The sequence below is a fragment of the Grampus griseus genome, assembly GCF_964374135.1.
Source record: "Grampus griseus genome assembly, chromosome: 2".
Classification (NCBI taxonomy): Eukaryota; Metazoa; Chordata; class Mammalia; order Artiodactyla; family Delphinidae; genus Grampus; species Grampus griseus.
The window spans coordinates 170140087-170167495 of NC_139018.1; the positions used below are offsets into that span (position 1 = coordinate 170140087).

Below are 27409 nucleotides of genomic sequence, written 5' to 3' on the forward strand. Positions count from 1 at the left end.
TATACAAAGCAAGCACTGCACGCATGTTAATGACTCAGCAGGTCACCATAATGGAACCAAATGATTTAAATCAGAGACTGCTGAAAAAAAAAGAGCGAATTTCTTCAAGGAGTACTTCAAAATATTAACTTACTGCTACGAAAAGTACACGATTGAAAACTTGGATCTGAAATATTTATGAGTTATTTTGGTTGCCACTGTTATTTTGATCTGTTTAAAAGGAATTTAATATACCAATTATTTTGCGTTAGAGGCCTTTTATGCAAGCCAATGCTTGAATGACTGTCTACAGATAAACTGGGGAATGCTTATGAGAGCAATATGATATTTATACAGTTAAGCGGTCCATTTGAGAAGAATTTTTCTCCAGTGAAATATAATATATCATACAAAATGTATTCGGTCATAATTTAAAATCTTCCCTTGAACACGATGAAAACACACTGATAGAAAAATGTAAGCTACGTTAGAATACCATTTATAGGATTTCTTAGTAAGCTACTTATATACTCACCTACCTATCAACTAACTACCCAAGCTAATGCAAACCTCCAATGAGGACTAAATTTAAACATTTAAAACAAATCTGGTGGATTTTAGAGTCTGAACAACCAGTGGGAGCTAAACCCTTTGTAGAGCAATCTCTATACGGCTAATGTTAGCACTATCTTTTATGATTCATGCCCACCTCTGTTTTCCAGTGAAGGGAAAGGCATGGAAATGAGGATTTCATCCAAAGGTCCACGTTGGAAGCATAGATTCAAGTTCTGAAATCTTTTTATCCTGTGGCCATTTCACTTTAGGGTGAAGAAAAACCAAAGCACAGAATTTACCATCTTTCTGGTCAAACTACCTTGCAGATGGAGGACCTAAATGGGTCCACTGCCCAAAGGCAACACAGAAGCAAAGCCAGGTCTCCAATGTACCTCTCTAGGCTCTGTTAGACTCTCTAGATGAGACAGGATTTAAAACAAAGAGAGATTAAGTAATTTACTAGACCTTACATAAACAATTTAAAGATAATGTTTTCAATCAGGAAGCACTGCTTCTTTCATCAAACCCAAGCTAGGAAGTCTGCCCGGGGAAGCTGCGGGTAGAGCAGAAAGGTGCTCCAGACCCATCACCCTTTTGTCCCACTTAACACTGCCTCTTGATTCCCAGAGATGGCATCCCCGTGGTCCCCACTCATCCCCTTTCGAGACTTCCTTCCTATAATCTTGCACATCCCTGGCCCAGGAAGCCAGGGTCCCAGTATCAGACCCGCCACCGACTACTTATGTGGCCTCTGGCGAGTTACTTCCCTGCTCCGGGGTCCGTTTTTCTCATCTGCAAAACTAAGGAGGTTGGACTAGATGCTTTCCTGCGAGGCTACAGAGAGGAACGAACTCGACTATAAACATTCAGAAGGAAGAACGGCACTGCAGAGAGGGGCATATTCTTTTAAAGCAACATGCCCTGGGTGCATGTGCTTTAATGTTCTTTAAAATGTTCTCCGTTAGAAGACATCACAGGCAATTATACCTGCTCTCCTGAGGCTTCTTTCCTCTCTCACTGCTTCCACTCCATGCCTTCCAGATGACAGTCTACCCTCCCACTTTCTTTATTCTGGACATACTTTGAAGGGCTACACTGTTTTCCTTCCAGCCCTCGTTATTAGACGGCAACACAACACTGAGTTCTCCATATAAGGAGTCTCTCCTTCCTGTTCATCTTGATGTTACCTGACTCCCATCATGTCCGAAGAAAGACAGGTGTCTGTCAGGCAAAAGCAGCAACAATGGACCAAGCTAGGAGGCCCCCAATTCATCACTTAGAACAAGAGGGGTTTTGCTCGGATAGCACCTCCGGTTCTGTTTGGCTTTGGACATTAGTCATACTACTGACTCCTCTGCTTTCTTGGATCTGCGAGCAGAAGTAATTTCTTGAAAACCCCTCGGGAGCATCACGGAACAGGTCTGCGCTTTCTTGGCAACCACAGGGGAGAGCGTATGAGGGTGCACGGGAACGAGCAAGTGAGGAAGGGACTGAAACCTCCACATGGCTGCGTTTCTCTGTCTACAACTCTGGATCCCTCCAAAGGGGGGAAATAAACAACCCCCCTGAGGACACGGCGGGGAAACCAGCCTCTTTCCAACTGCATTTGTGGCCTCTGTTTATTTTGCTGAATTCTGGTGATAACCTGTCACCTCACACGGGTTTGTGTGGTCCAGGCTCTCACACTAAGTTGAAATCTGTTAGATGCGGTTTATGAAACGGGAGGCCAACGTGGGGCAGAAGAGAATCCCTAGTTGATGGGCTGCTGGGGTGCTAGGCAGATACCACGCTGCCCTTCCTTGGCCGGAGGTCTGATGCTTCCTAGGTCAACTGGCCAGTTATTTCAGTGGAAAACAAATTGAATGTAACCTTCCAAAGACCTCCTCTCTTCCGTCTGAAATAAGAGAGTGATTTTAAAATAAAACAAACTCCTCTAAAATCAATAGTCCTATGTCTTCTCTATCTTACTGTCGTCTTGGATTTCATAACTTATTCAAGAGCTCTTGGAATTGGGGCACAGAAAAAAACTGAATGAGCTCCAAGGAACGAGGCTGTTCTTCCAACTCGGGGCTTTCTGATGGAGGCTGAATGGAGGTTTCATGATGGCCTCGGATTATCCTGTTCCCCGAAACACTACTTTGCTCCCAGGCCTGTCCATTTAAATGAAAAGTCAACTTTTTTCTTCCCAATAATATTCACTTAAGATGACCGCCATGCAACTTTTCTGGCGGTCAGTGACTGACATATTCATTGCATCATTATCATGCAAAAATTCAAGGAAGAAGAAACGTTTCTCAAAACGGGTATCGCAGAGGGAAGAAAAGCAGGTAACTAATCACCACGTGAGCTTGATCTGTAACCAGACGTTTATTAACATTCTATAAAGCGGATCAGATGTGGCAGGTATAAAAAGCTTTTGCAGAATGATCCGTTTCTGTAAAGCACTAGACAATTAAGTGAAATTCAATCAAAGCGTCCCTGGGAAATGCAGTAACGTACTCACCTAGCGGGATTTAACCCAGAACAGCCTTTGGTTTTCAAGTTTATGTTGTGACTCGTGTAAAGTGTTGGGGAAAAGAAGAGGGGGAGACAGGAAAACGATTCAGGGCTTGAGACCCGGCCACCATCCATTCACCAAAAGGAGGGCCGGGGACCACGTCAGCACCTAGCTCTGTCGGCGGGGAACGGAGGTAAGGGCGGTCTTTCACTGGTAAGGAACGATTACCTATTTTCTGGCTGGTGGCTTTTAGTTTCTGTGATCTTTGAGCAGTGTGTGTCCTGCCAGCCTAGGGTGAGAATGACCAAGCGGACTTAGAGGCCTTCCGGGAGATGTTTCAAAGTCAAGTATGAAGGCTCACCACTCTTCGCAGAGGAGAAGGCAAAGAGAGGGCAAACTCAGAGAAACGGAGGTTGTGAGAAAAGGCTGGATGGATTCAGCCGGTGGAGCCCAGAGGCTCCCTGCCCGCCAAGTGCTCCCTGTACTGGTGGGAGGGGGCATGGTGTGTTCGTCTGGGAATCAGGCCCAGGGCCACCCCCGCCCCTCCCACTTGTGACACGTGCCCAGGGTGGGGGGGGCGGCGGGGACAGTGCATCTCCGCACAGCTGGGCAGGCTGCTTCACCGAATACACGTTCCGGGGGCAAGTGGGGCGAGGCTGAGAACAGGGGGACAGAAAACCTCTAACTCTGATCGGACACTTAAAAAAATTCAATTAAAAGAACTTCTGGGAATTAAATATACTTTATTGGCCAACGGAGAGCTCAGGCAACTGGTACCAAGAGAGAGGCTCAGGGAGACAAGCTCATGAAAGCGGCGCAGGCTGAAGTCCTCAAATGACACTTTCAGTGCCCTTGAACTTGTAGACGACAGATCTGCCCTTCTGCACCTCGGGCTGGGTTCTCCCACTTATAAAGATACAAACGCATATAAAGATGCAAACGCAGACTGCCCGGCTGGAAAGAAACGAGCCTCGAGTTACCTGTTCCGTTTCCATCTAGTCCCCGCAAATAAGGAAAGCCGTCCACCTCCGAGGGGGAGCCGGCGGCCGTGAGAAAGGCTGTCAGGTCACTGTAGCTGGTGTTCTCCGGCAGCCGCAGAGCTCTCCTCTGGAAATGCACGCGAGGCTGCGGCCGGGCACCTGCGGAAATGAACCCTGGAGTTACCTCTCGGAGGGGCGGTTTCTGTTTCCAGAAAACGCAAACCCCGGAAAAGCTCCTCTAAGGTTTCAGCGTGGCTTCCCCGTCTCCACTCCTCTCGACATCCCCTCACATCGCCCACTCTCGCGGGCACAGAGATGTGACAGCACGTTATTATGGGGAGAGAAATAACAGCCCATTGTCACGTTTGCTTTCACACAGAACGTTATTTAGGTTTTTCACAAAAAGCTCTGTTTGTGAGCAGGCTTTTCACTGCCCAGCCTTCGCCTATGGGTAGGGGTAGCGTTTTGGGAAAAAGTCCACGTAAGTGAAATGAGTAGGTGACAATTAATCTCTTGATACAAACAAGGCAGGAGAGACCCTTTGACACCGTTACAGACACATCCTTAGTCTTCCTGGTAAAATCTGGTCCAAGCTGAAGCAGAGCAGGGCAACAGACCAGCAGCTGGACAAGACACTGCAAATAAGAACCCACAGTAATGAGTCCTTTCCCTTCGGCGGACGCTGCCTTTTCGCATTCCATCCACTCCGGTGGGTGCATCTGACTCGCGACGGATCATGTTACAGATTCTATGATGAGCCTCTTGAAAGGATGTGAGAACTGCTCTTTTCAGCAAACTCAACTCTGTGCAGGATGGCTTGAGCCAGTGACCCTGTTACGCAGTTACCTTGTGACACCATCCGCAGTTTGACTTTGCTCCAGGTCTTATTTTGACTGTAAAACCTGAACCCGTTTTTACCTATTGCTGTAGCGAGGGTCACAAGACGCAGACGTGCTATATCAGTTTGCACACACAACCAGCAAAAACATCGTGAAGACAAAAATGAATAGAGATGGGAGTTGGAGCATTTCCCGATGGAAGTACACATCTCTCTGGGTTAAAATAAAGTGGTTCCTTGGACTTCCCTGGTGGTGCAGTGGTTAAGAATCTGCCTGCCAACGCAGGGGACACAGGTTCAAGCCCTGCTCTGGGAAGATCCCACATGCCACGAAGCAACTAAGCCCGTGCACCACAACTACTGAGCCTGCAAGCCACAACTGCTGAGCCCGTGTGCCACAACTACTGAAGCCCGAGTGCCTAGACCCCGTGTTCCGCAACAAGAGAAGCCACCGCAGTGAGAAGCCCAGGCACCGCAACGAAGAGTAGCCCCCGCTCGCCACAACTAGAGAAAGCCCGGGTGCAGCAACAAAGACCCAACGCAGCCAAAATCAAATTAATTAATTAAAAAAATAAATAAAGTGGTTCCTCAAACGTGGTGGTCTGCCCTGATGTTCTGCTCATCATATATCCCACCCCAGCCTTGAGGGAGGCCACGTTTCCCTGTGGTCGGCTGGGGGCTTCCTCTTCCCCACCCACGGATGTCCTGACACAACAGCCCTGCCCAGAGTTCATGGTCTTTATGTCTACACCAAGGTTCCTCTTCACCCTGGATCAGAAATTTTTAAAGGGGACTTACCTAGTGGCACAGTGGTTAAGACTCCGCGTTCCCAATGCAGGGGGCCCGGGTTCGATCCCTGGCCAGGGAACTAGATCCCGCATGCATGCCACAATTAGGAGTCTGAATGTCGCAACTGGGGAGCCCGTGTGCTGCAACTAAGGAGCCCTCGAGCCACAACTAAGGAGCCTGCCTGCTGCAACTAAGACCTGGTGCAACCGAAAATATTAATAAATAAATAAATATTTTTTTAAAAAAGAAATTTTTTTTTTTTTTTTTTTTGTGGTACGCGGGCCTCTCACTGTTGTGGCCTCTCCCATTGCGGAGCACAGGCTCCGGACGCGCAGGCTCAGCGGCCATGGCTCACGGGCCCAGCTGCTCCACGGCATGTGGGATCTTCCCAGACCGGGGCACGAACCCGTGTCCCCTGCATCGGCAGGCGGACTCCCAACCACTGCGCCACCAGGGAAGCCCTAAAAAAGAAACTTTTAAGGGAGGAATAAGCCTATCAAGAAGTGTTCTAGGGGAATTCTCTGAAGGTCCAGTGGTTTGGACTCTGTGCTTTCACTGCCGAGGGCCCGTGTTCAATCCTTGGTCAGGGCACTAAGATCCTGCAAACTGCAAAATAAAATAAAATAAAATAAAAAGCAGTGTTCTAGAATAACGGAGCTCTGGAGCTCCAAGGATCAACCAATCCAAGTCTCTTCTGACAGGTGAGCCCACAAAATGGACTCACCACCAACACAGACTTAGGGGGTGGGCTGCCTTGACCATGTGTGACCAAGGCGGTCATGACGGCCCCTGAAAATCACTGACTGCATTTCTCAGATGACTGGTTCTCCATAAACACTGGTCCAGCTCTAGATCCCATGGGAGCCAGGTGCCCAAACTCACAACAGTCCTATCTGAAGCTAAGTGGACATGGACGTCGGTCCTGTTCTAGACCATCGATGCCCTTTCTTGGTCCCTAAAACAAAGCTATGGTGATGCACTGGCATCCACATAGCTGAATCTTCTCACTTTCAGCTCTTGTGAGTCTGCTCTCCTTGTCCTCTGATTTCACATGACAGCAATGCCTTCCTGCTGTCACCTCCTCGGTCTGCGCAGGGCTCAGATGCCTCACGCTCCCAGGGGGTGGGGCGTTCTCCACGCCGGCCCGGAGCATCGTGCCTCACCCCATCCCTTTTCCCACAGCCCGCTTCCCGCACATGCTGTCTGCCTCTTTCCTTCTTCTCCGAGCTGCCCTCAGAGACGGAAGGTCAAAGCGAACCCTTTTTCGTCCATCTCCTCACCCCCAACTACGTGACAACATTCTCTCCTCCTGTTATCATTTTCTTTCAATGCTAGTGAATGTCCTGCAATATGTTTCCTCTTGTCCACCGTTCTTCAGCCTAAACAATGCTGCTGCCGCCTGGGTTTCATGCACTGGCAAACGGGGAACTCGCTACTAGGAAGGACAGAAGGGCGTGTCTGCAGCGTGATGGCGCAAAGAGGGGCTTGTTCTCACAAGGGTCAAGGCAGAAAGCAGGGGCCAGGCGGGTTACCCCAGAACACCGTGGGTCCTGTGTGCCTCTCCGGGCCCCGTGAGATGGGCAGGTTGAAGTCACCTTGAAGGCCCCTTTGGCTGAAAGGAAGAGAACCCACTCATCCCGGACCACGGAAAAGGGGACGTTGCTGAAAGATGAAGGGGAGTCCTGCTGAGCGCCAGGAAACTAGCCCAGCCAGGCCTTATGGGGACCAGCCTGGGACCCGGACACCACAACCGAGGCCGTTCCCAGCTCTCGGGCCACTGGGCGTCTCATTCCCATTCTTTTTTTTTTTCTGATTTTAAATTTTAATAAATTGAAGTTTAAAGAAGTCCTCCTTAAATTCAATTTAAAATGGTATCCCTTTCAGATTGAGGGAGATTTTAAAGAGGTGTCTACTTTTGTCATTGGTTCCTCATTTTTTTTTTAATGTTTTTTACTCTATTGAGAGATGTTAGGTTTTAGTTCTTCTCATTTATTTATTTTTTGGCTGCGTCGGGCCTTAGTTGCGGCACATGGGATACTTCTTTGCAGTGCGCAGACTTCTCTCTAGTTGTGGCGCTCTGAAGCCTGTGCAGGCTCAGTAGTTGCGGCACGTGGGCTCTCTAGTTGAGGCATGCAGCCTCAGTAGTTGTGGCGCATGGGCTCCAGAGCATGTGCGCTCTCTAGTTGAGGCACGCAGCCTCAGTAGTTGAGGCACGCAGCCTCAGCAGTTGTGGCGCGCAGGCTTAGTTGCCCCGTGGCATGAGGGATCTTAGTTCCCCGACCAGGGATCGAACTGGAGTCCCCTGTGTTGCAAGATGGATTCTTAACCACTGGACCACCAAAGAGGTCCCAGTTCCTCATTTTTTTTAGTTGAAGTATAATTTAATTACAACATTGTGTTAGTTTCAGGTGAACAGCAAAGTCATTCAGTTATATGTATATTTTTTCAGATTATTTTCCATTATAGATTACAAGATATTGAATATTATTCCCTGTCTTATACAGTAGGTCCTTGCTGCTTATCTATTTTATATATAGTAGTGTGTGTCTGTTAATCCCAAACTCCTAAATTATCCCTTACCCCCTCCCCTGCTCTTTCCCCTTTGGTAACCATGAGTTTGTTTTCTATGTCTGTGAGTCTATTTCTGTTTTGTAAATAGATTCATTTGTATTATTTTTTTAGATTCCACATATAAGTGATATCACATATCATCACAGTTCAGTGTCTTTCTGTCTGTCTCTGTGTATGTGTCTATTTCTCTCTGCCCCTGTGCGTGCTTCTCTCCCTGCCTTTTTGTCTCTGTGTGCATGTCTCTGCCTCTGTCTCTCCCTGGCACACCATGCGTTTCAGTGGGAGACCCACCTCTCCCCACTCCTCTTCCCCTGCTGCCCCCCTTCCCTTTTCTGTGCAGAAGAATTCACTCCCTGAACAGACACCGTGTCTGTCCCCCACTTCTGGAGGAGTGGGGGGCACAGAGGGGCGATGCTGGGGCAGGTTTACTCGAAGAGGGTGTGGCTGGTCCAGCTGCTTTGACACACGCTGTGAACACACGCTGTGATGCCGCTGGGGGATTGAACACAGGAGCACGGGCTCTGCCTGATGAAATGCCCCGAGAAACGTCTGAGGGGTGTAAGGGTCGAAGTACTCTGAGCCGCAGCGTAAATACGATCTAAAGTGGGTACATGTCGGGTTGGGGGGTGGTTATGCTCTTAAGCCTAAGTTTACGGATTAAAGCTGCTGAGTTCCCACGCATTTCAGGAGGGGGACCTGACTGGGTGGGGAGGGGAGGATGGAGGGGGACGGGTCTGTCCCTCTTCTGTGGATGCCTCTCCTCCACACTCCCCACAGCAGCTGTGTCATCCTCCATCCTCCTTGGGGCTCCACCATTATCCCCCCAGTGCTCAAATCCAACTCTACTAAAAACACTGGGGTGGGCTTCTCGTTGCCGTGGCTTCTCTTGGGAGCACGGGCTCTAGGCACGTGGGCTTCAGTATTTGCGGCATGTGGGCTCAGTAGTTGTGGTTCATAGGCTCAGTAGTTGTGGCGCACGGGCTTAGCTGCTCCGCAGCACGTGGGATCTTCCTGGACCAGGGTTCGAACCCGTGTCCCCTGCATTGGCAGGCGGATTCGTAACCGCTGCGCCACCAGGGAAGCCCCCTCCGGCTGCACTTTAAAATCTTTTTTCCCTCTTCTCTGCTGCCTCTTCTGCCCCTGCGCTCCCCCAAGGTCAACCCGAGTTTCCTAACTTTTGCTTGTTTTATTGCAAGACGTGACTCGATCCACTATTCTTGCCTTCATCAAAAACCTCTCTTCAGAAGCTTTTCCTCCCCAACCAACACATATACTCCTTTCTTCCTCAGCTAGAAAAACCACAGCAAGACACCACTTTCGCTCTTATCCCCCCGTAAGCCTCCTCTCTTTCCCCTCAACGCCCAGGGACGTGGCTTTCACCCCCCTCCCCCACGCCGCCCTTGGAAATGTCACCTGATGACTGTATAATCTGCAAACCCGTGACCCTGGCTCGCCTTCCTGCCTCCAGCTACTCACAATGATGCGCGCTGTTCCCCGCCCCCGCGCGGGGTCACGGTGCTGCACTCCGCTCTCCCCAGAGTAGCCGGCTTTTTCCTCTATGAGTGCTTGTTTCTCCTCCTGCTTCGGATGCGACAGCTCCCGAAGGCTCACCACAGTCGCCTCTGCTGTTCCTGACTCTCTCCTGACTTGCCTGACTCTCCTCCCTGCTGGAGCCTCACCAGTTACCTTCCGGTCGTGCCGGGGACTCCACGCCTGCATTCCCGCCGCCTCTGCACCTCGACTCGGATGCCCGTCAGACACTGAAGTCATCACTACCTTCTGTCCAACTTAAAGCCCCGCTCCCCCCCGACACCTGTGTTTGACTCCAGGTTGCCACCATCGCTTTTCGTCACACAAGTGCCAGGACGGCCCAATCTTCCCTTATCAACGTTTCTAGCATCTTCTTTTCCCTCCGTCCTGCCTCCACCCTACACTACCCTGTGACGTGACCCCTCAACTATTGCAAAAGTCTCCTAACTTCCCCTGTGTTTCAGCCTCACCCCTTTCCCGCCTCATCTACTGATGGTTCTCCAGTTCCACTCTCATCACCGCCTTTCCCCACCCAGAAACCTTCAATGGATCCACCGCTTCCCAAATTAACAGCGGCAACAACCACAGACCAACACAGACCCGAACTGCTGCCCCACTTCTCTCATGGGAGGTGTAGTTCAGCACTTTAGAATTTACAAAGATCTTACATACACATTATTTCACTTAATAATCTACAGCAGGATAAAAAGGTGTGGTACATGTACACAATGGAATATTACACAGCCATAAAAAGAACAAAATAATGCAGCCGTTTGCAGTGACAGGGATGGACTTAGAGATTGTCATACTGAGTGAAGTAAGTCAGACAGAGGAAGACAAATATCCTATGATACCGCTTATGTGTGGAATCTAAAAAAAGGGTACAAATGAACTTGTTCACAAAACAGCAACAGAGTCACAGAGGCAGAAACAAACTTATGGTTACTAGGGGATAAGGGGGGAGAGATAAATTGGGAGATTGGGATTGACATGTACACACTACTATATACAAAATAGATAACTAATAAGGACCTACTGTATAGCACAGGGAACTCTACTCAATACTCTGTAAGGGCCTATATGGAAAAAGAATCTAAAAAAGAGTGGAGATATACATATATATATATATATATATATATATATATATATATATATGACTGATTCACTTTACTGTACACCTGAAACTAACACAACATTGTAAATCAACTAGACTCCAATAAAAATTAAAAAAAAAAAAAAACCTACAACAATCCCGTGAAGAAGGAGCTCTCTCCTCTCTTTACGGGGTAGGAAACTGAGGCCCAGAGAGGCCCACAGTCATTCTGTTTGCACGAGGTGGAAATGAATTCTTTGAATTCCGACCTCTGCGTCCCTTCCTAGCACACCTGCCCACGTCAGAACAGATGCTCTGCTATTACTGCCCACGGCCCTCATCCTCTGGCCCATGCAGCTCTGCTTCTGCTCACGAGCTCACGTTCTTCCCCGCATCTGGAGCTTCTCTGCATCGTCTCTATTTGCAGATCCTACCCGTCATGCAAGGTGCACCTCCATTGCCACCTCTCCTGTGTGGCCTTTCTGGATCCCACCCCAAGCTCTAAACTCTACTTGTATGTCTCTTACAGAACCCATCTTCCTGCGCCTGGTATTGTATTTATTTGTGTATTTGAGCATCTCCCTAACCAGAGGCGCCATGAGAAGAGGACATGCGTAGGAGCATCACTGTGTATATCTCTCTGTTTCTATCTCTCCTCCACCACCTCTGAGCTGAGTGACTTTGGGGTTTGGGTTCTTTATCTTGAAAGTGGGTGTGGCCCACGCCTGTCTCGTGATATGGCTGCTAGGATGTAAGCTCAGAACACACATGCATTGATACGATGCCTCACATTGACTCCTGGTACATACCAGGTACGGGATCAGCAATAACTTCCCGCCGCCTCTCCCCGTTTAGATGGCAGCTCCTTAAGAGCAGGTGTCCTGTGAAACCCATGGTACCACGTTCTGGGAATGCTTATAGGATTAAATGTAAAGATGAGTTATTCCGGGCAACTCACTGGGTCCTAGTAACGGTCTGTCTCAATTCTGACTAGGTCACCATCCCTCATTCTCAGCACTATTAACGTTTGGGGCCACAAAGGCACTTCTCTGCTGGGGGACAGGGGCTGTCCTATGCATTGTGGCATCTACCCACTAGATGCCAGGAGTGGCTCCCAAGCTGTGACATTGCCAGGTGCCCCTGGGGGGAAACTGCCCCTGACTGAGAGGATTCCACAAGATACTCTGAGCGTCCTCAGAATGACCCAGAGGACACGGACAGAGTCTCCTCTGCCCCGGGGCACAGGATACATGATGGGGAAGAGGATGAAGGTCCTGACATCCTAGGACTCCAGGGTAGAGAAGGTAGTCATGGCAATGGCTGAATCATCATACTGTTTTGATGCCAAAATAGAGGGTTACGCCCAAAAAGTACAGGAGAAGCTTCAGCAGAGAACCGTCAACCACCCAGGAGAGAAATTCCAGGGGTGACAGACATCTGGACCGTGGCTAGAGGCCAAGGCCTCCCTGTGAGCCCCGTGCAGGCTGTGTGGGCTCCGGACAGAGGGGGAGTCTCGTGAAGGGCCTGGTGCACCCCGCTCAGGAGTCTAAACTCGAGGCAACCTGCAGGGGAGAGAGTCTCCGGGGGTTCTCGGAACGGGAGTGAAGGAATCGTGTTCGTTTTTACCAAATGCCGATAGCAGAGTTGGGGGTGGCTGTGGGTAGAGAAATCCTAGAGTCAGAGCGTCAGCCAGGCTCCTGTGAGATGTTCGGTGAGAAATGATGTAGCTGCAAATAAAGACAGTGGCCTCGGGGAAGAAAACAGAGGAGGTGGCTGGAGCTGAAAGCCACTTTTCGAATGTGGGCGAGGCGGGGAAGGGAGAACCGGGGAGGAGACGGGGAAGCGGTGAACAGGAGACAAGGAGGGAGGGGAAGTGCAGGAGGAAGGACCCCAGCTCGGGGATGCAGGGAGGACGAGGCCACCGGAGCTGGCACGAGAAATCCCTAAAGGAAATTCTCGAGGGCAGACGGCTCCGAAGTTTGAGTGGGAAAGGAAGTGAGGAATAGGGATTGAGATGGGTTTCCTTGGAAGGGCGGGCTTCGTAATTCTGGGAGCTGAGAAGGAACCAGAGGAGAAAGATGGAAGATTCGGCGCAAACAGAGGGAGGTGGGAGGGGAGGAGATTAGACGAGGGATTGACTGTGATGTGAAGAGGCTCCTGGTGGGAGAGGAGCCACGGGGAGACACGTCACAATGTCCCCTTAGAAGGGGATGCAGAAAAGCAGGCCACAGAAGCAGCCTTCCCCGATGGCCTCTGGGTTCCCTGGACCCACCGTCAAGGTCATGGCTAAGAGGAGGGCATGCAGGTCGGGGGTGTGTGCAGAGCGTGGGAGAGTCTGACAGCACTGCCTGGGGAACAGAAAGGGGACTGTCCTGGGGACCGTAAAGAGAGCAGCGCAGGGCCCCGCAGGATGGACACTGCTGGTTTGGGTGGTACCAGCTGGCCTGATGACAGTGCAGCCACGAGCAGCCTGGGGCATCTTGACGGTACTTTCTTATTTACCGTCATCACATTCTGAGTCGACAACGTGCTGTTTCTCCCGAGACAGCGTGAAGGTCTGAGAGAGCCGGAAGTAGAGCAACGACTCCTACCTTATGGTTCATCGTCGTGAGGTTACATTTTGGAATCATCATCAAACTCCTCCTTGAAAGCTTCCAGTTCCTCAGCCAAGTACAAAAAACTCTCAAAGAAAATGATCCTTATAAAGCAATTGACAAGTGTTCTCTCTCTCCACTCTCCTATGATCTCATTGCAAAGTTTAAAAGCCATTTGCACTATCATATGATCCAGCAATTCTACTCCCGGGTATATATCCGAAGAAAATGGAATGAAAACACTAATTCAAAAAGACACATGCACCCCAATGTTCATAGCAACATTATTTACAGCAGCCAAGATGTGGAAGCAACCTAAGTGTCCATCAACAGAGGAATGGATAAAGAAGATGTGGTACAAATACACAGTGGAATACTACTCAGCCATTAAACAGAACAAAATAATGCCATTTGCAGCAACATGGATGGACCGAGAGGGTATTAAACTTAATGAAGTGAGACAGACAAATACTGTATGTTTTCATCTATATGTGGACTATAAAAACTAAAACAAATGAATGACTATAACAAAACAGAAACAGACTTGTAGATACAGAGAACAAACTCATGGTTTCCATTGGGGAGAAGGGCAAGACAGGGGTAGGGGATTAAGAGGTATAAACTACTAGGTATAAAATAAACAAGGTACAGGATATAAGATACCACATACGGAATATAACCAATATTTTATAATAACCTTAAATGCAGTATCATATATAAAAATATCAATCACTATGCCCTACATCTGAAGCTAATAGAACATTGTAAATCAACGATACTTCAATAAAAAAAAAATGTAAAAAAAAATGTAAAAGCAATTTGCAAGCATTCTGTGATAACGAGCATACTTTTAGACCCAGCCTCTGTTGGGAAAGATCCCTATACGTAGTTAATCAATGACTATGTTGGTCCTTCCCCTTCACCACACTGTTATCATAAGACTGCTCCAGGCTTTCTATATAAAATAGTGTCAACAATGACAACGCAATCACTTTCCTCACTTTTCAAATGAAATCGAATGCTAAGGCCAGTTCCATTGGAAACATGCATTTACTGTGTGTGTGTGTGTGTGTGTGTGTGTGTGTGTGTGTGTGTGTGTGAAGGCACTGCACATAATCCCACCTCGTCTGATGGGAATAGTTTTAGGGTGTGTATGGTCAGAATTTAAATAGATACCATACCTAGAGAGAGGAAAACAAGTGAGTAGTCTTTTATTCTTCAAGGAAAACTCTCATTAACCATGAGCTTATTCTAGTTTATTTGGTTGTAAACATTTCAAAACAAAAACTTCACCTGAAGCATTGAACATCTTCCCATACAGAACATCCCCGCCTCTCCTGTCTCCTCCTCTCTCACCCAGTGGCCTTTGTGCTTTCAAATCTTTTGCTTCGGTGTCACGTAAAATCAAACAACGGGGCATCACCCAAAACTATGCACATAACACGGGTGAGGCTTTGTCAAACTGTCATCACACTACCTCCCCATTTCCTTGGGGGGATCATCTGACACACGGTAACATCCAAGCAACACACAAAAACTCAAACGGCTGACAGTACTTACAGTTCTGATCAGCAAGAGTTTATGTTTTTCTCCTCTGATTCCATTAAAAAAAAAATAAATGCACCTACACTTGACCAGTTTGAGAATAAAAATTTGATGTATTATTTAGAAATTCAGTTCTGTATTCGCTTTATGGAACAGAACTGCAAAGACCAAAAATTATCTACACGTGGCTCTCCTTCCAACTGGTAAGAAAACGTGAAACAAATTCACCCAGTGTTATTCCTGCCGTGCCTCAACTCTACTGAGACAAGGAAAAGTACAACTAGCAATAGTTAAATTCACGAAGTGGCGTAAGTTAAAAAATTAAAATGTAGACAATTTTAAAAAGCTGGAATGTAAATGAGATTTTTGGCAAGGGAGAAATAAATGGTTCTCAGTTTCCGGTTACATAGAGGAGGGAAGTGATACACTAGACTGAATAAATTAACCATAACAAAAGCTACCATAACGAAAGCTGCCATGAATGTCTTACATCCTTGGGTTTCTAACATGACCGTACTTCCTGCTCCTCAGAGAGAGAGAGAGTTACTCAAATACTCTGTATGTCTGTGTGCGTGTGTGTACATGTGAACGGTCCTCTTAGCAGGCACAACAAAGAAAATAATTAACCCGAGCTTGAGTGATCTATACAGGAAGTGCAAAGAAAGGTGGGATTTGGACAGTTTTTAAATATTTACTCAATCCTTCAGTGAATTGCTCATTGTGGACGGATCCGAAGGCGGGCATGGGGCCAGGCCCTGGGGATGCTAAGGTGAACGTGACCCCCTCCTTGTTCTTCAGGTTTTTCAGTTTTAGTCCGGGAGGTAAGATATTACTACCAAATAGGGCAGAAGGGGCGGCATCGGATACAGAACCCCCAGCTGGAGGGCTGTTTTAATCCATCCTCCTGGTTACTGGTAAGGACAGGAGGGGGCATAAGGGAGACGGGATGTGTGGAATCCAAGGCTGGAGCCGGGCGTGGGGGGTGCGCGGAAGGCACGAGCCTGGGTCTGGGCTCAGGGCAGCTCTGGGACCATGTGGCAGGAGTTTGTGGATTTCACCTGAATGCTGTACCATTAACATGACTCCACAAATCCCGGTCTGCGGTCTGCTTCTCTCTGGCCTGCTACCAACTAGCTCCTTTTCTGACTCATACTTTCTGTTCCCTTCAAACCTGGGCTTGCAGATGACCTGGTGTAATTACAGACCCACTGCATCTCGTGACCACACAGTCAGCTGAGAGTCTCATCTCTTCTGGGTTCTCAGTCCCACCCCGGTAAAAGGAAGAGAGAGAAGAACTGACGGCTCCAGCGATTCTCCTCCAGCTGGGTCCCAGCCCCTGGCCACACTATGGACTGGTGACCCCTCTGAGTCGGGGGTCCCTTGGCAGCCGAAGGTGAAGGATAAGACACTGGCATGAATCTCGTCTCCAGGGAAGACACAGAAAAGACCTCCTGGAGGGTGTGGCCTTGAAGTGGGTCTTGATGTCCAAGGAGAATTTGAAGAGAGATTGGGAAGATGGGGTGGGACATCTCAGGTGGAAAATAGAAAAAGAAATTCAGTTAGGCTAGAACACAAGACATGGAGGAGAAGAGCCCTTAGGAGGGAGGTTGAGGCCAGGTCAGGAGGCCGGGGCATGCTGCGTAAGGAGGTGGGATTTCACTCTGTGGGCAAAGGGTTCTGCTCCAGGAAGATCACTCGGGCAGCTCAGTGCAAGGTGTGTTGGGAGGAGACACAAGATATGGGACATCTGGTTGATCTTCTCAAGTCCAGCGCCAACGCTAGCTCAGCGAGCGGACACCAGCACACTGGCTGGAGGCCACTGCAGTGGCCCGGGTGGAGACCGAGACCGGGACTGAATCAGGGCATGGGCCATGCAGTGCAAATGTGCAACATGTGGGCAGCAGAAAGAAGGCAGGTGTGGGACTTCCCCGGCGGCACAGTGGCTAAGACTCCACGCTCCCAACGCAGGGGGCCTGGGTTCGATCCCTGGTCAGGGAACTAGATCCCACATGCGTGCCGCAACTAGGAGTTCGCATGCTGCAACTAAGGAGCCTGCCTGCCGCAACTATGGAGCCCACGTGCCCCAACTAAGGAGTCCTGGAGCCGCAACTAAGGAGGAGCCTGCCTGCTGCAACTAAGGAGCTGGCAAGCCACAACTAAGGAGCCCACCTGCCACAACTAAGACCCAGTGCTCCCAAACAAACAAATCAATCAATCAATAAATCTTTAAAAAAAAAAAAAGAAGGCAAGTGTGGGCAGACCGAGGGATAACCACTGTGGGATTACTCGGGCTAAAGGGCCAGGCTGGCCATAACTCTGTGTGACTCATGGGAGATGTAGGTCATCAGGACTGCTGCATGTTCAGAAGGTGACTCTGCTTACGGAGGGCAGACGACACGAGCACCGAGGTCCTTCATGAACCCCCTCGGAGCCACTGGAGGGGACAATTCAGCATCGGGGCTGGAAGATGGCAGGGAGAAGCAGAGCAGGGGGCGGCGAGGAGGCCTGGCACCACGATGGGGTAAAGCGTAGCCATAACAATGGACCCTGTGGGCTGCAGTTTGAGTCCTTGTCACAAACACCTTCCTAAGGTTAGTGCCGCTCCTGGGCAGGGGGACTGGGAAGGGATGACCCATGAGGGTGCCGGGCACGTCAAAGGTGGCCGTGAAGGAGAAGAGCTCGACAAAGGGAATTGTGGGGCTGAAAGGGAACTCAGAGGGGGAAGGGGTGCAGGGAAGATGCTCTGTGTGTAGATACAATCTCTGCCCCTTCTCATCAGTGGCGACCTTCCAGGTAACGGTGGCAGCCACCAGAGGCTCAGGGCCAGGGGCTGTCCAGCCCTGAGTGTAAGGAATTGGGATTTTATTCCAAGTACAATGGGAAGACCACTGAAGAATGGAAGCAAGGCGACTTGATCGCTGTAACTTTGTGAAGATTAGATTACAGGTTGGCAAGAGTGGGCACAGGGCAACCAGTGAGAAACCCACCGCAGTTCTCTGGGGGAAATGGTGGTGTCTTGGATTCAGGAGGCAGCAACACCTATGGAGAGAAGAGGGTCTGCAGGAGAACCGGATGTGAGGAGAAGAATCAAGGATGATTCCTAGAGTCTTGGCTGGAAGCGTAGGTGTGCGTTTACACCATTCACTGAGATGGAAGGTAAAAAACATCAAGAGTTCTGTGCGTCTCTGCTGAGACTGAGATGCCTGGCAGACGCCCAAGTCAAGACGTCAAATAAGGGCCTCCCTCTAGGGGGAAATTGGGAGTAATCAGTGCCCAGGGTGCATGAAAGCCATGGGTCTATGAGCTCCTCTAGGGAGAGCATTGGGAAGAAGAAACAGAGGCCCAGGACAGTCATGGGAGCGTCCAGAGAAGAAGTAACCGACAGCTGGAAAGAAAGGCAAGGCATGATACAGAAGCGAAAGGAAGAAAGTCTCAAGACAGAGTGACCAGCTGTCTGTGTTGAATGTTGTGCGGACATCCCGGGAGAGGAAGAGAGGTGACCTTAGGTCTGGTCGCACGGGGGCCATAAGACACTCTGACGAAGCGCTGAGGGAGGAGCCCGGACCGAAGTGTGCTGAAGAGGCAAGGAGAGGCGAGAAAGCAGAGGTGAGGGAGCAAAGCCCTTCCCAAAGGACAGCAGAGAAGCAGGGCAGCGGCTGGAGCACAGGACGCTCAGGGGAGCATTTCTGGGGGATACACGGGCTTGAACGCTCACCCGCTACAGAGCGGGAGAAAACGGCAGTGTGGGAGTGACAGGGCACGAAACAGCCATCTCGGAGAGTCAGAAAACAAGTAATTAGGAAGTGGCCTCGGTCCTGCAGGGCTGATGCCCACCTTGAGGTCTGTGTAACCAGTGGATGCAGCTGTGAGGTTTCCTCCAGCCACTTGTTCTGGTGTGGCCATGAGCGGCTGAGGTCACCCAGGGTCAGAAGTTACTTATTCAGGCAAAGGCAGGAGCATTATTCACAAAAGCCAAGACACGGAAACAACTGAAGTTTCCACTGATGGATGAAGAGATACAGGAAATGTGTGTACACGCACACACACACACACACACACACACACACGTATATGCATATATATGCAATGGAATGTTACAGTAAGTCCCCTACATCTTCAAGTTGCAAACTTTTCAAAGATGCGAATGTGCGTTCCATCAACGTCAGGCATGAGTGAAATTGCCGCCTGCCCTCCGTCTCCTGTTGCTGAGGATCCTTCAGCTCTACCGTCGCCCACCTCCTCTCCCTCCTCCAGTCAGTAACTCTTCTTGCCGGCTCACTCGATGCCAGCCCCTGCATGCCGGCTGTTGTGCTGTACTACTGTGCTTTTCAAGGTACTGTACGGTAAAATTTTAAATGTTTTCTTTATTTTTTGTGTTTTTTTATGTATTATTTGTGTGAAAAGTATTCTAAACTTATTACAGTACAGTACTATATAGCCAGTTGTGTTAGTTGGGTACCGAGGCTAACTCTGTTGGACTTAAGAACAAATTGGACTTACGAACGTGCTCTCGGAACGGAACCCGTTCGTATGTAGGGGACTTACTGTCTTCAGCCATAAAAAAGAAGGAAATCCTGCCATTTGGGACAACATGGATGGACCTGGAGGCTATCATGCTTAGTGAAATAAATCAGACAGAAAAAGACAAATCCTGTAGGATGTCACCTATAAGTGGAATCTTAAAAACAAACAAACAACCTATAAGTGGAATCTTAAAAACAAACAAACAAACTCACAGAAACAGAACAGACTGGTGGTCACCAGAGGCGGGAGGTGACGAGAGCAGATAAAGGTGGTCAAAGGGCACAAACTCCCAGTTATAAAATGAGTAAGTCCTGGGGATGTGACGTACAGCATGGTGACTACAGTTAACGATTCTGTAGTGTATATCTGCCAGCTGCTAAGGGAGTAGATCTTAAAAGTTCTCACCACAAGAAAAAACTCTGTGTGGTGAAGGATGTTAAGTAGACTTACAGTTGTGACCATTGTGGAATATATACACATCTCAAGTCATTAAAGGTATATGTCAACTATATCTCAGTAAGACTGGAGGAGAAAAATTATCTTTCACTTTCTTCCACTGTCTTTCAGTTGTGAAACGACAATAGCAAAGCTAACTAAAGAGAGATTGGAGGTACCGAGGCCAGTAGGCCCCAGTGTGGTTCCAACGTGAAAGGGTGCTGAGGATTCGGTCCTAGCTCTGCTCTCTCTTAGGAGGAGAAAAAATAGTTGCTAACTTAGGACTTTCACTACGCAGATGACATGAAAATCTGTGTCTCTGTTCCTCTTTTCTCTCCTAACTCGAGTTCACGTACGCTCCCAGACGTTTCTACTTATTTCTCTTTACATACGTCTTCTAAGAACAGCACGTGAACCTCCTTGTACGTTCCCACAGCTACTCGATAAAAAAAGGAATAAATCAGGTCACCTTGTTTGCAAATGGCACCTGGATGTGGTCAGGTAGAGAATGACTGGTGTAAAATGGTATTAAAAGAAAGGAATACTGGGGCTTCCCTGGTGGCGCAGTGGTTGAGAGTCCGCCTGCCGATGCAGAGGACACAGGTTCGTGCCCCGGTCTGGGAAGATCCCACATGCCGCGGAGCAGCTGGGCCCGTGAGCCATGGCCGCTGGGCCTGCGCGTCCGGAGCCTGTGCTCCGCAACAGGAGAGGCCGCAGCGGTGAGAGGCCCGCGTACCGGAAAAAAACAAAACAAAACAAAACAAAAAACAAACAAACGAGGGACAAGGGAGAGAAAAAGGCCACACTCGAACACCTAGGAACCTTTTGTTTTTTCTTTTTTTTTTTGGTAAGGGAAGAGTTTTTTTTTTTATTGTAAAAAACACATAACATTAAATTTACCATCTTAACCAGTTTTAAGTGTACAGTGCACTAGTGTGAAGTGTATTGACATTGTTGTGCAGCAGATCTCTAGAACCATTTTGTCTTGCAAAACTGAAACTCTAGGGAATTCCCTGGGGGTCCAGTGGTTAGGAATCCGTGCTTCCACTGCAGGGGGCAACTAAGGGGGATTCCCTGTTCGGGGAACTAAGACCCCACAAGCCATGCGGCGTGGCCAAAGAAAAAAACCCAAAAAACCTGAAACTCTATACTCTCAAATGCTTATGAACCTTTTCAGAGAGACCCCGCCCAATGGTCAGTGAGGCGCAGACAGGGTCCGGACTCTGACCCCAGGATGAATATTCTCGCCTTCGGAGAAGAGAGAGATGTGGTGTGAACAGAGGGTAGAGCCCCTTCTTCCCTCTCATGCACTTAAAGGCTGGGCCGAGAAGAAAAAAGGCCACAGCCAAGAGACATTTTACCAAAATGCCAATGTGTCGTGCACCCGTAGGGACCGCAGGCATTGTTACTTCCAGCTGTGGACACATTCACGGCCATCACTACCTGATGAGAGTCATCCCTCACGAGATTTTCAGAGTTGGCCCCAGAGTTACCTTCACGTCTCTTTTTAACTATCAAACATACCTTGGAATCCTGAGACTATTTGGACAACATCTTCATACACCATCAGAGTAGCAGATCGTTCTGGAAGCAGGCCCAGGCTCAGCGAAGAAAACACTGCAGAAACAAGGATGGATATGAGGGAATTCGAACATTTAAATCAAGATGCCCACTCCAGTTTTTTAAGCACTCTGCCTTCCTTGGATTCTCTGATTTCCACTCAGTCGGCAATATTGAGTTTTCGCAGGGTGGCGTAATAATAAATACGTATTTGGTCTCTGCCTCTGGTTCCTGCCTCTTAAATCCCTTGTAATTTCCTGAGTGATCAGAGTATCTTTTGTTCTGTTGAGGAGACTCCGGGTGGGCTCCTGGAGGCGGGCTGCTCACCGAAAAGGTCAAGCCATGATGAGAACCTTGGAACGTTCAGTCCCACCTGCCATCCTCCAGAGAGGACAGAGGCGGTGGACAGCTCATGATCGATCATGCCTGCCATGACTGATGAAGCTACCATGAAAGTCCCCAAGGTACGGGCTCTGGGGAACTTCAAGCTGGTGAACAAGTATGTGTGCTGGGAGGATGGTACACCCCAACGCCACGGGGACAGAAGCTCCTTTTGGACCCTTCTGGATTTCCCCCTATTGTACCTCTTCATGTGGCTGTGTATCTGCATCCTTTATAATATCCTTTGCAATAAACCCGTGAATGTAACTGTCTCCCTGAGTTCTGTGAGCCACGATAGTAAATGAACCCAGGGAGGGGCTCATGAGAACCTCTGATTTATAGCCGGTTGGTCAGGTGACAACCCGGGGCTTGTGTCTGAAGTGGTACTTGGTCTTGTGGGACTGAACCCTTAACCTGTGGCTTCTGAGCTAACTCTGGAAAGTTACTGTCAGAACTGAATTGAATTGCAGGTCGCCCAGTCGGTGTCCAGAGAGCTGGAGAACTGGTTGGCTTGAGAAAAAACCCACCCGTCGGGTGTCAGAAGTGCTGTAAACAGAGAGAAAAGAAACCGTTTTTCCTTTAAGTGTTATTAGCAAAAGGCTTTCAAAACGCCCAAAGAGTCCTGCAATCTCTCCTAGAACAACTGCTTGCCCTACAATAGTCAACTATGTATTTTTTATTCGTTAGAAGCTGTTAGTAAAGTATCTGAACCTCCTCCCATTAGGAATCTATTAAAAGTTACAATGTACACACTGCATGGATGTAACACACTGGGTATTAACATTAAGAAAGACTTTAAAAATATGTGCTTAGATTACTGTGTGCCTCATCATAAAAAAAAAAAAAAACAACTTTCTTCCCTACTCTGGGAACTAATAAGATGACAGAACTTGTGCTATGTTTTAAAATTCTTGTTTAAGTACCTGGACTTCCAACTAAAAAATTCACAAAGCCTACGTGTTTCTGGGGAGATCATGAATTTTAAGAAAAAAACAAATCAACATATTATGGAATAACAATCATCACTAACATTACTGAACCCTCACTAACATGTCAGACATTATTCTAGGTGCTTTAATTTTGGTAATTTATTTAACTCTCAAAACAGCTTTATGAAATAGGTATTATTAACATGCCCATTTGACAGGTAAGGGAACAGATTTATGGAGAAGGAATTAACTTGTCCAAGACGCCGCAGCTGGTAAATACTGGAGCCAGGATTTGAACTCTGGAGTCTGACCTCGACTGCTATGCTTCGTGGACTCAAATTCAGAGGCTTCTTGGACTCCATCCAGCCTAAGTCTCTAAGTTTAAAGAGGAGGAAAGGGAGGCCTAGAGAGGTAAAGTAACTTTCAAGGATAATATTAGGAACCAGAAACATCAAATGCTAAGAATATCAATTACTTGGCACAGCCGGCTCTGGACAATGTTGGGGCGACCAGTGAGCGGCTGGCCTTGGACATGACACTTCTCCCTACACATTTATTCCATTTATTTAGCTGCCAACATGTACAAGGCCCAGAGCTAGACGTGCGGAACAGATCAATGTTGGGGGCAGTCTGTGTCCTCAAGGGTTCTACGTTAGAAGGAGACTTGGACGCACAACCCATAGCTGTAGGACAAACAGAACGTGGCAAGTGCCAAGACAAGGATAAGGACGTACCTTGGTGCTGTGAAAACAATTCGGCAGTTCCTTCAAATACTAAACACAGAGTCACCATGTGACCCGGCAATTCCACTCCCAGGCATATAACCAGGAGAACTGAGCATATATGTTCATGCAAAAACCTGCACATGAATGTTCACAGCAGCATCAGTCATACTAGCCAGAAAGTGGAGACAACCCAATAGCCATCATCTGACGGGCAGATAAACGAAACGTGGTCTATCCACACAACGGAATATTGTTCACCCATAAAAAGGAATAAAGTGCTGATTCATGCTGCAACATGGACAGACCCGGAAAACACCATGCTAAGTGAAAGATGCCAGACACAAAAGGCCAACACGCTGGAGGATTCCATTCATCTGCAATATGTGGAACAGGCAAATGCATAGCGACAGAGGGATTAGCTGTTGCTGGGGGCTGGGGGGATGGGAAACAGCGAGTCAATCCTAACGGGCGTGAGGGCTTTTTTGGAGGTGAAGAAAATAATTCTGGAAGTAGACAGTGGTGATGGTTGCACAACCTTGTGAATTATACACTTTAAAATGGTGAATCGGACGGTGATATGCATTATATCTCAAAAATAAATCAATCAAGCAAGAAAAAAAAAGAATTCACCTTGGGGGTTTAAAGTTGGAAGAAAAATCTATACCAAGTTGCGGGAGGGGGGATCAGGTCCTGTGTGTGAGCCAGGACTGAAGGGAGGAAGCCTGACTTGGGTAATTCCTGCAGAACCACGTCCCAGGGAAACTTAACCTTCTTAAACAGAGATCCCTTCACCCAAGGGCACAGGGCACCTACTGGCCAGGAAAGAAGAACCGGATTGCTGGTGCTGGTAGGGAACAGCTCACCTCCAGACCATGGCTTTGCCCTCCCCGCCTCTCTAGGTAGAGACCTGGACCACACTGCTCCCTTCAAGAGCTCACACAGAGCCTGAAGGCATTTCCTTGGTCCTGAAAACCTGTGTGTTGTCTGGCTTGGGGGACTCTGAGCTGGAATCACCTGTGATTGGTCTCTCGAGATGTGTGTGACCATTACAGGATGCTTTGAAACGCTTCTTGCCTATAGCATTTGGTGCTTCCAAACATCAGACATCTGCTCCAGCAAACTCTTCCGCAAACCCTATTTCATATATGAGAAAAGACGATTTCTTGTAATGACTATGATGAGACGTGGGTGGTAGAGACCCCTGCAAGGGCTTCCTGGGCAGGAGGTGGCAGAGACGCCTCAGACCTGCAGGCAGATGGTATATTACCCATCAGAGAGGAGATGCTGACTGCTGTCTTGTTTTTTGATAAGTAGAGAGAAAGGAACATCTGACTCTACCTGGGAGAGGCTGGAACACTTCTGAGCGCAGAGAACAACCACACTGGGAATGAACGGATAGAAGACAAGCTTGCAGAGAGAACAGTAAAGGAACAACAGTGCAGACAAGCACAGAGCGGGTAAAATGCCAGATTCCTTCAGAGAATAACAAACTGCCCAGGGTGACCAGACCGTGAGAAACGTAGGGAGAAGCGGCTGGGGAGGTCCCTGTGTTCTGTTAGTCTAAACTTGATCCTGAGGACCTCAGATGCCTTTAGGCAGACATATAACGTAGTTAGACAGATATATATACAGGCACACCTCGGAGATGTTGCGGGTTCAGTTCCAGACCACCCCAATAAAGCGAATGTCGCAATAAAGGAAGGCACGTCAATGTTCTGGTTTCCCAATGCATACAGACGTCACGTTTATATTATACTGCAGCCTATTAAGTGTGCAATAGCATCATGTCTAAAAAACAACAGATATACCTTAATTTAAAAGTACTTTATTGCTAAAAAGTGCTAACCATCATCTGAGCCTTCAGTGAGTTGTAATCTCTTTGCAAAAGTAACACGAAAACCACAGATCGCCATAACAAATATAATAATAATGAAATACTGGGAGAATTACCAAAATGTGACACAAACACTCAATGAGCAAATGCTCTTGGGAAAATGGTGCCGATGGACTTGCTCAGTGTAGAGTTGCCACAAACCTCCAATTTGCAAGAAATGCAACATCTGCAAAGTGCAATAAGATGAGGTCTGCCTGCATATATATATGGATGTATAAATATACATCCATATATAAATACATATATCTAATATATAAATATGTGAAATTATTATATTATAAAAATAATATTTATATTATAATATTTAATATTTATAATTTATTATAATATTTATATTATAATATTTATATATATATTTAAAATACATTTTAAGACACTAATGGTCAGTAATGTGAAGGGCGTTTTGAAGGGGTCAGACTGAGCTGGCCAGAGGCCACTGCAGTAGCCCTGAACTGTTGCAAAAGGCCTGAGCTATAGAGCTAGAAATAATTAAGATGTGGAATCACAGTCTTTAGTGGATGGATGTCACTTCATATAGCTAAATTTGTTCCTACCTGCTACCAAAGGTAAAGGGTACTCTCCTTTTGCTGTGGTTCCCTGGTGCCCAATATGTAGCCCCTTCCATGCAAGGGGAAAAAAAAACCCACATCCTCCAGGAACTACTGTCAAGGCTGAGAAAAGAAATCTATTCCCAAATCTCATAAGAACGCGTACGCAAACAAAACCACGTGCGGACATGTAGTAAAGAAATTATTTTTTAGTTTCAAATTTTAAAAATATTTTAGAAGAGGCTCCCAATTCTTCTCTCCTCCTCGCTCAATTACCTGGAATACCAAAAGCGCACCTTCAACAATAGACGTGAAAACAACAGTATACTCTGTTTTTCACATCAGACCAGTCTAAGTTTTGCTCACGTTGTCCGTTAGATTCTAGTTAAGAGGATCTTGTTATGCTGACGGGACAAGCAGAGAAAAAGAAAGACATGGGAGGGTCCTTGAAAATTATTCGGTCTAACTGATTTGGTTTTAGAAACTAGACATTTGGGCTCAGAAAGCTGTGATGGGCCCCCATGTGTGGGCAGAGCTGGGGGCGGGCAGGCCTAGAACCCAGGCATCTTCAAGCCTAGTCCAAAACTCTTAGAATGAAACTACATTTTTTTACCATTATTTACTCATTTAAGAAGAATGAATATTATGAAAATGGTTGCCTTTTTCTCAAATGATCATGTTAACAAAGTCAAAACAAATGTAATTAAAGTACAGTCCGTCCTTATTTGTCGGTTCAGGATTTGCAAATGTGCCTACTTGCTAAAGGGTATTTGTAACCCCAAGTCAATACTTGTGATGCTTTCTACGTGTACGTACAGAGGGGCCAAAAGTCTGAGTCTCCTCCCAGCTGAGGTCGACCAAGGCGACAGACGCTCTGCCTTCTCGTTTCAGCTCTCACACCGTAAGCATCCTTCCTGCAATCAATTTAGTGCCAAGTGTTTGCATTCTTGTGCTTTTTGTTGGTGATTTCCCTGTTTCAAACAGCCCCTGAGTGCTGGCCCAAAGTGCTGTCCAGTGTTTCTAACTGCAGGAGGCTGGGATGTGCCTTATTACACGTTAGACAAGCTTCCCTTAGCCATGAGTTACGGCGCTGTCGGCCATGAGTTCAAGGTTAATGAACGAACAATATATGCTGAGTCAGGTATCTTGCAATAGAAACACACATCAAACAAGGAGATGTACTGATCAGTGGATGAAAACGTGACCAGAGGCTCTAAGGAACCTAACCCTGCACTTCACCCGGGAGCAATGGCTCAGGATTCACGAACTCAGTGTTCACGGTGACTCTGCAGAACGTAACTCCTGTGATGGTGAGAATCAGTGGTATTTTGTGCTGCTGCCCGCCCCCCGCCCTCAGCAAAGGTGGAGTTGAGGTGTCTGGATACCATTTAGACTTCCCCCAGGGTTGTTTCCAGTGATTTCTCAGTATGAAAAATGGGGGA

At 47.8% G+C, this 27409-nt stretch overlaps 1 protein-coding gene across 1 annotated transcript in view; it reads right to left on the minus strand.

The window, feature by feature from the left end:
- Nucleotides 1-27409, minus strand: part of FAM171A1 (family with sequence similarity 171 member A1) — a 125254-nt gene that overhangs the window by 30157 nt on the left and 67688 nt on the right. The window contains exons 3-4 of the mRNA XM_082649133.1: nt 21455-21547; nt 4012-4170 (exon numbers count right to left, since the gene is read on the minus strand). Coding sequence (XP_082505259.1) covers nt 4012-4170; nt 21455-21547 — 252 coding nt within the window. The remainder of the gene's footprint in view (nt 1-4011; nt 4171-21454; nt 21548-27409) is intronic.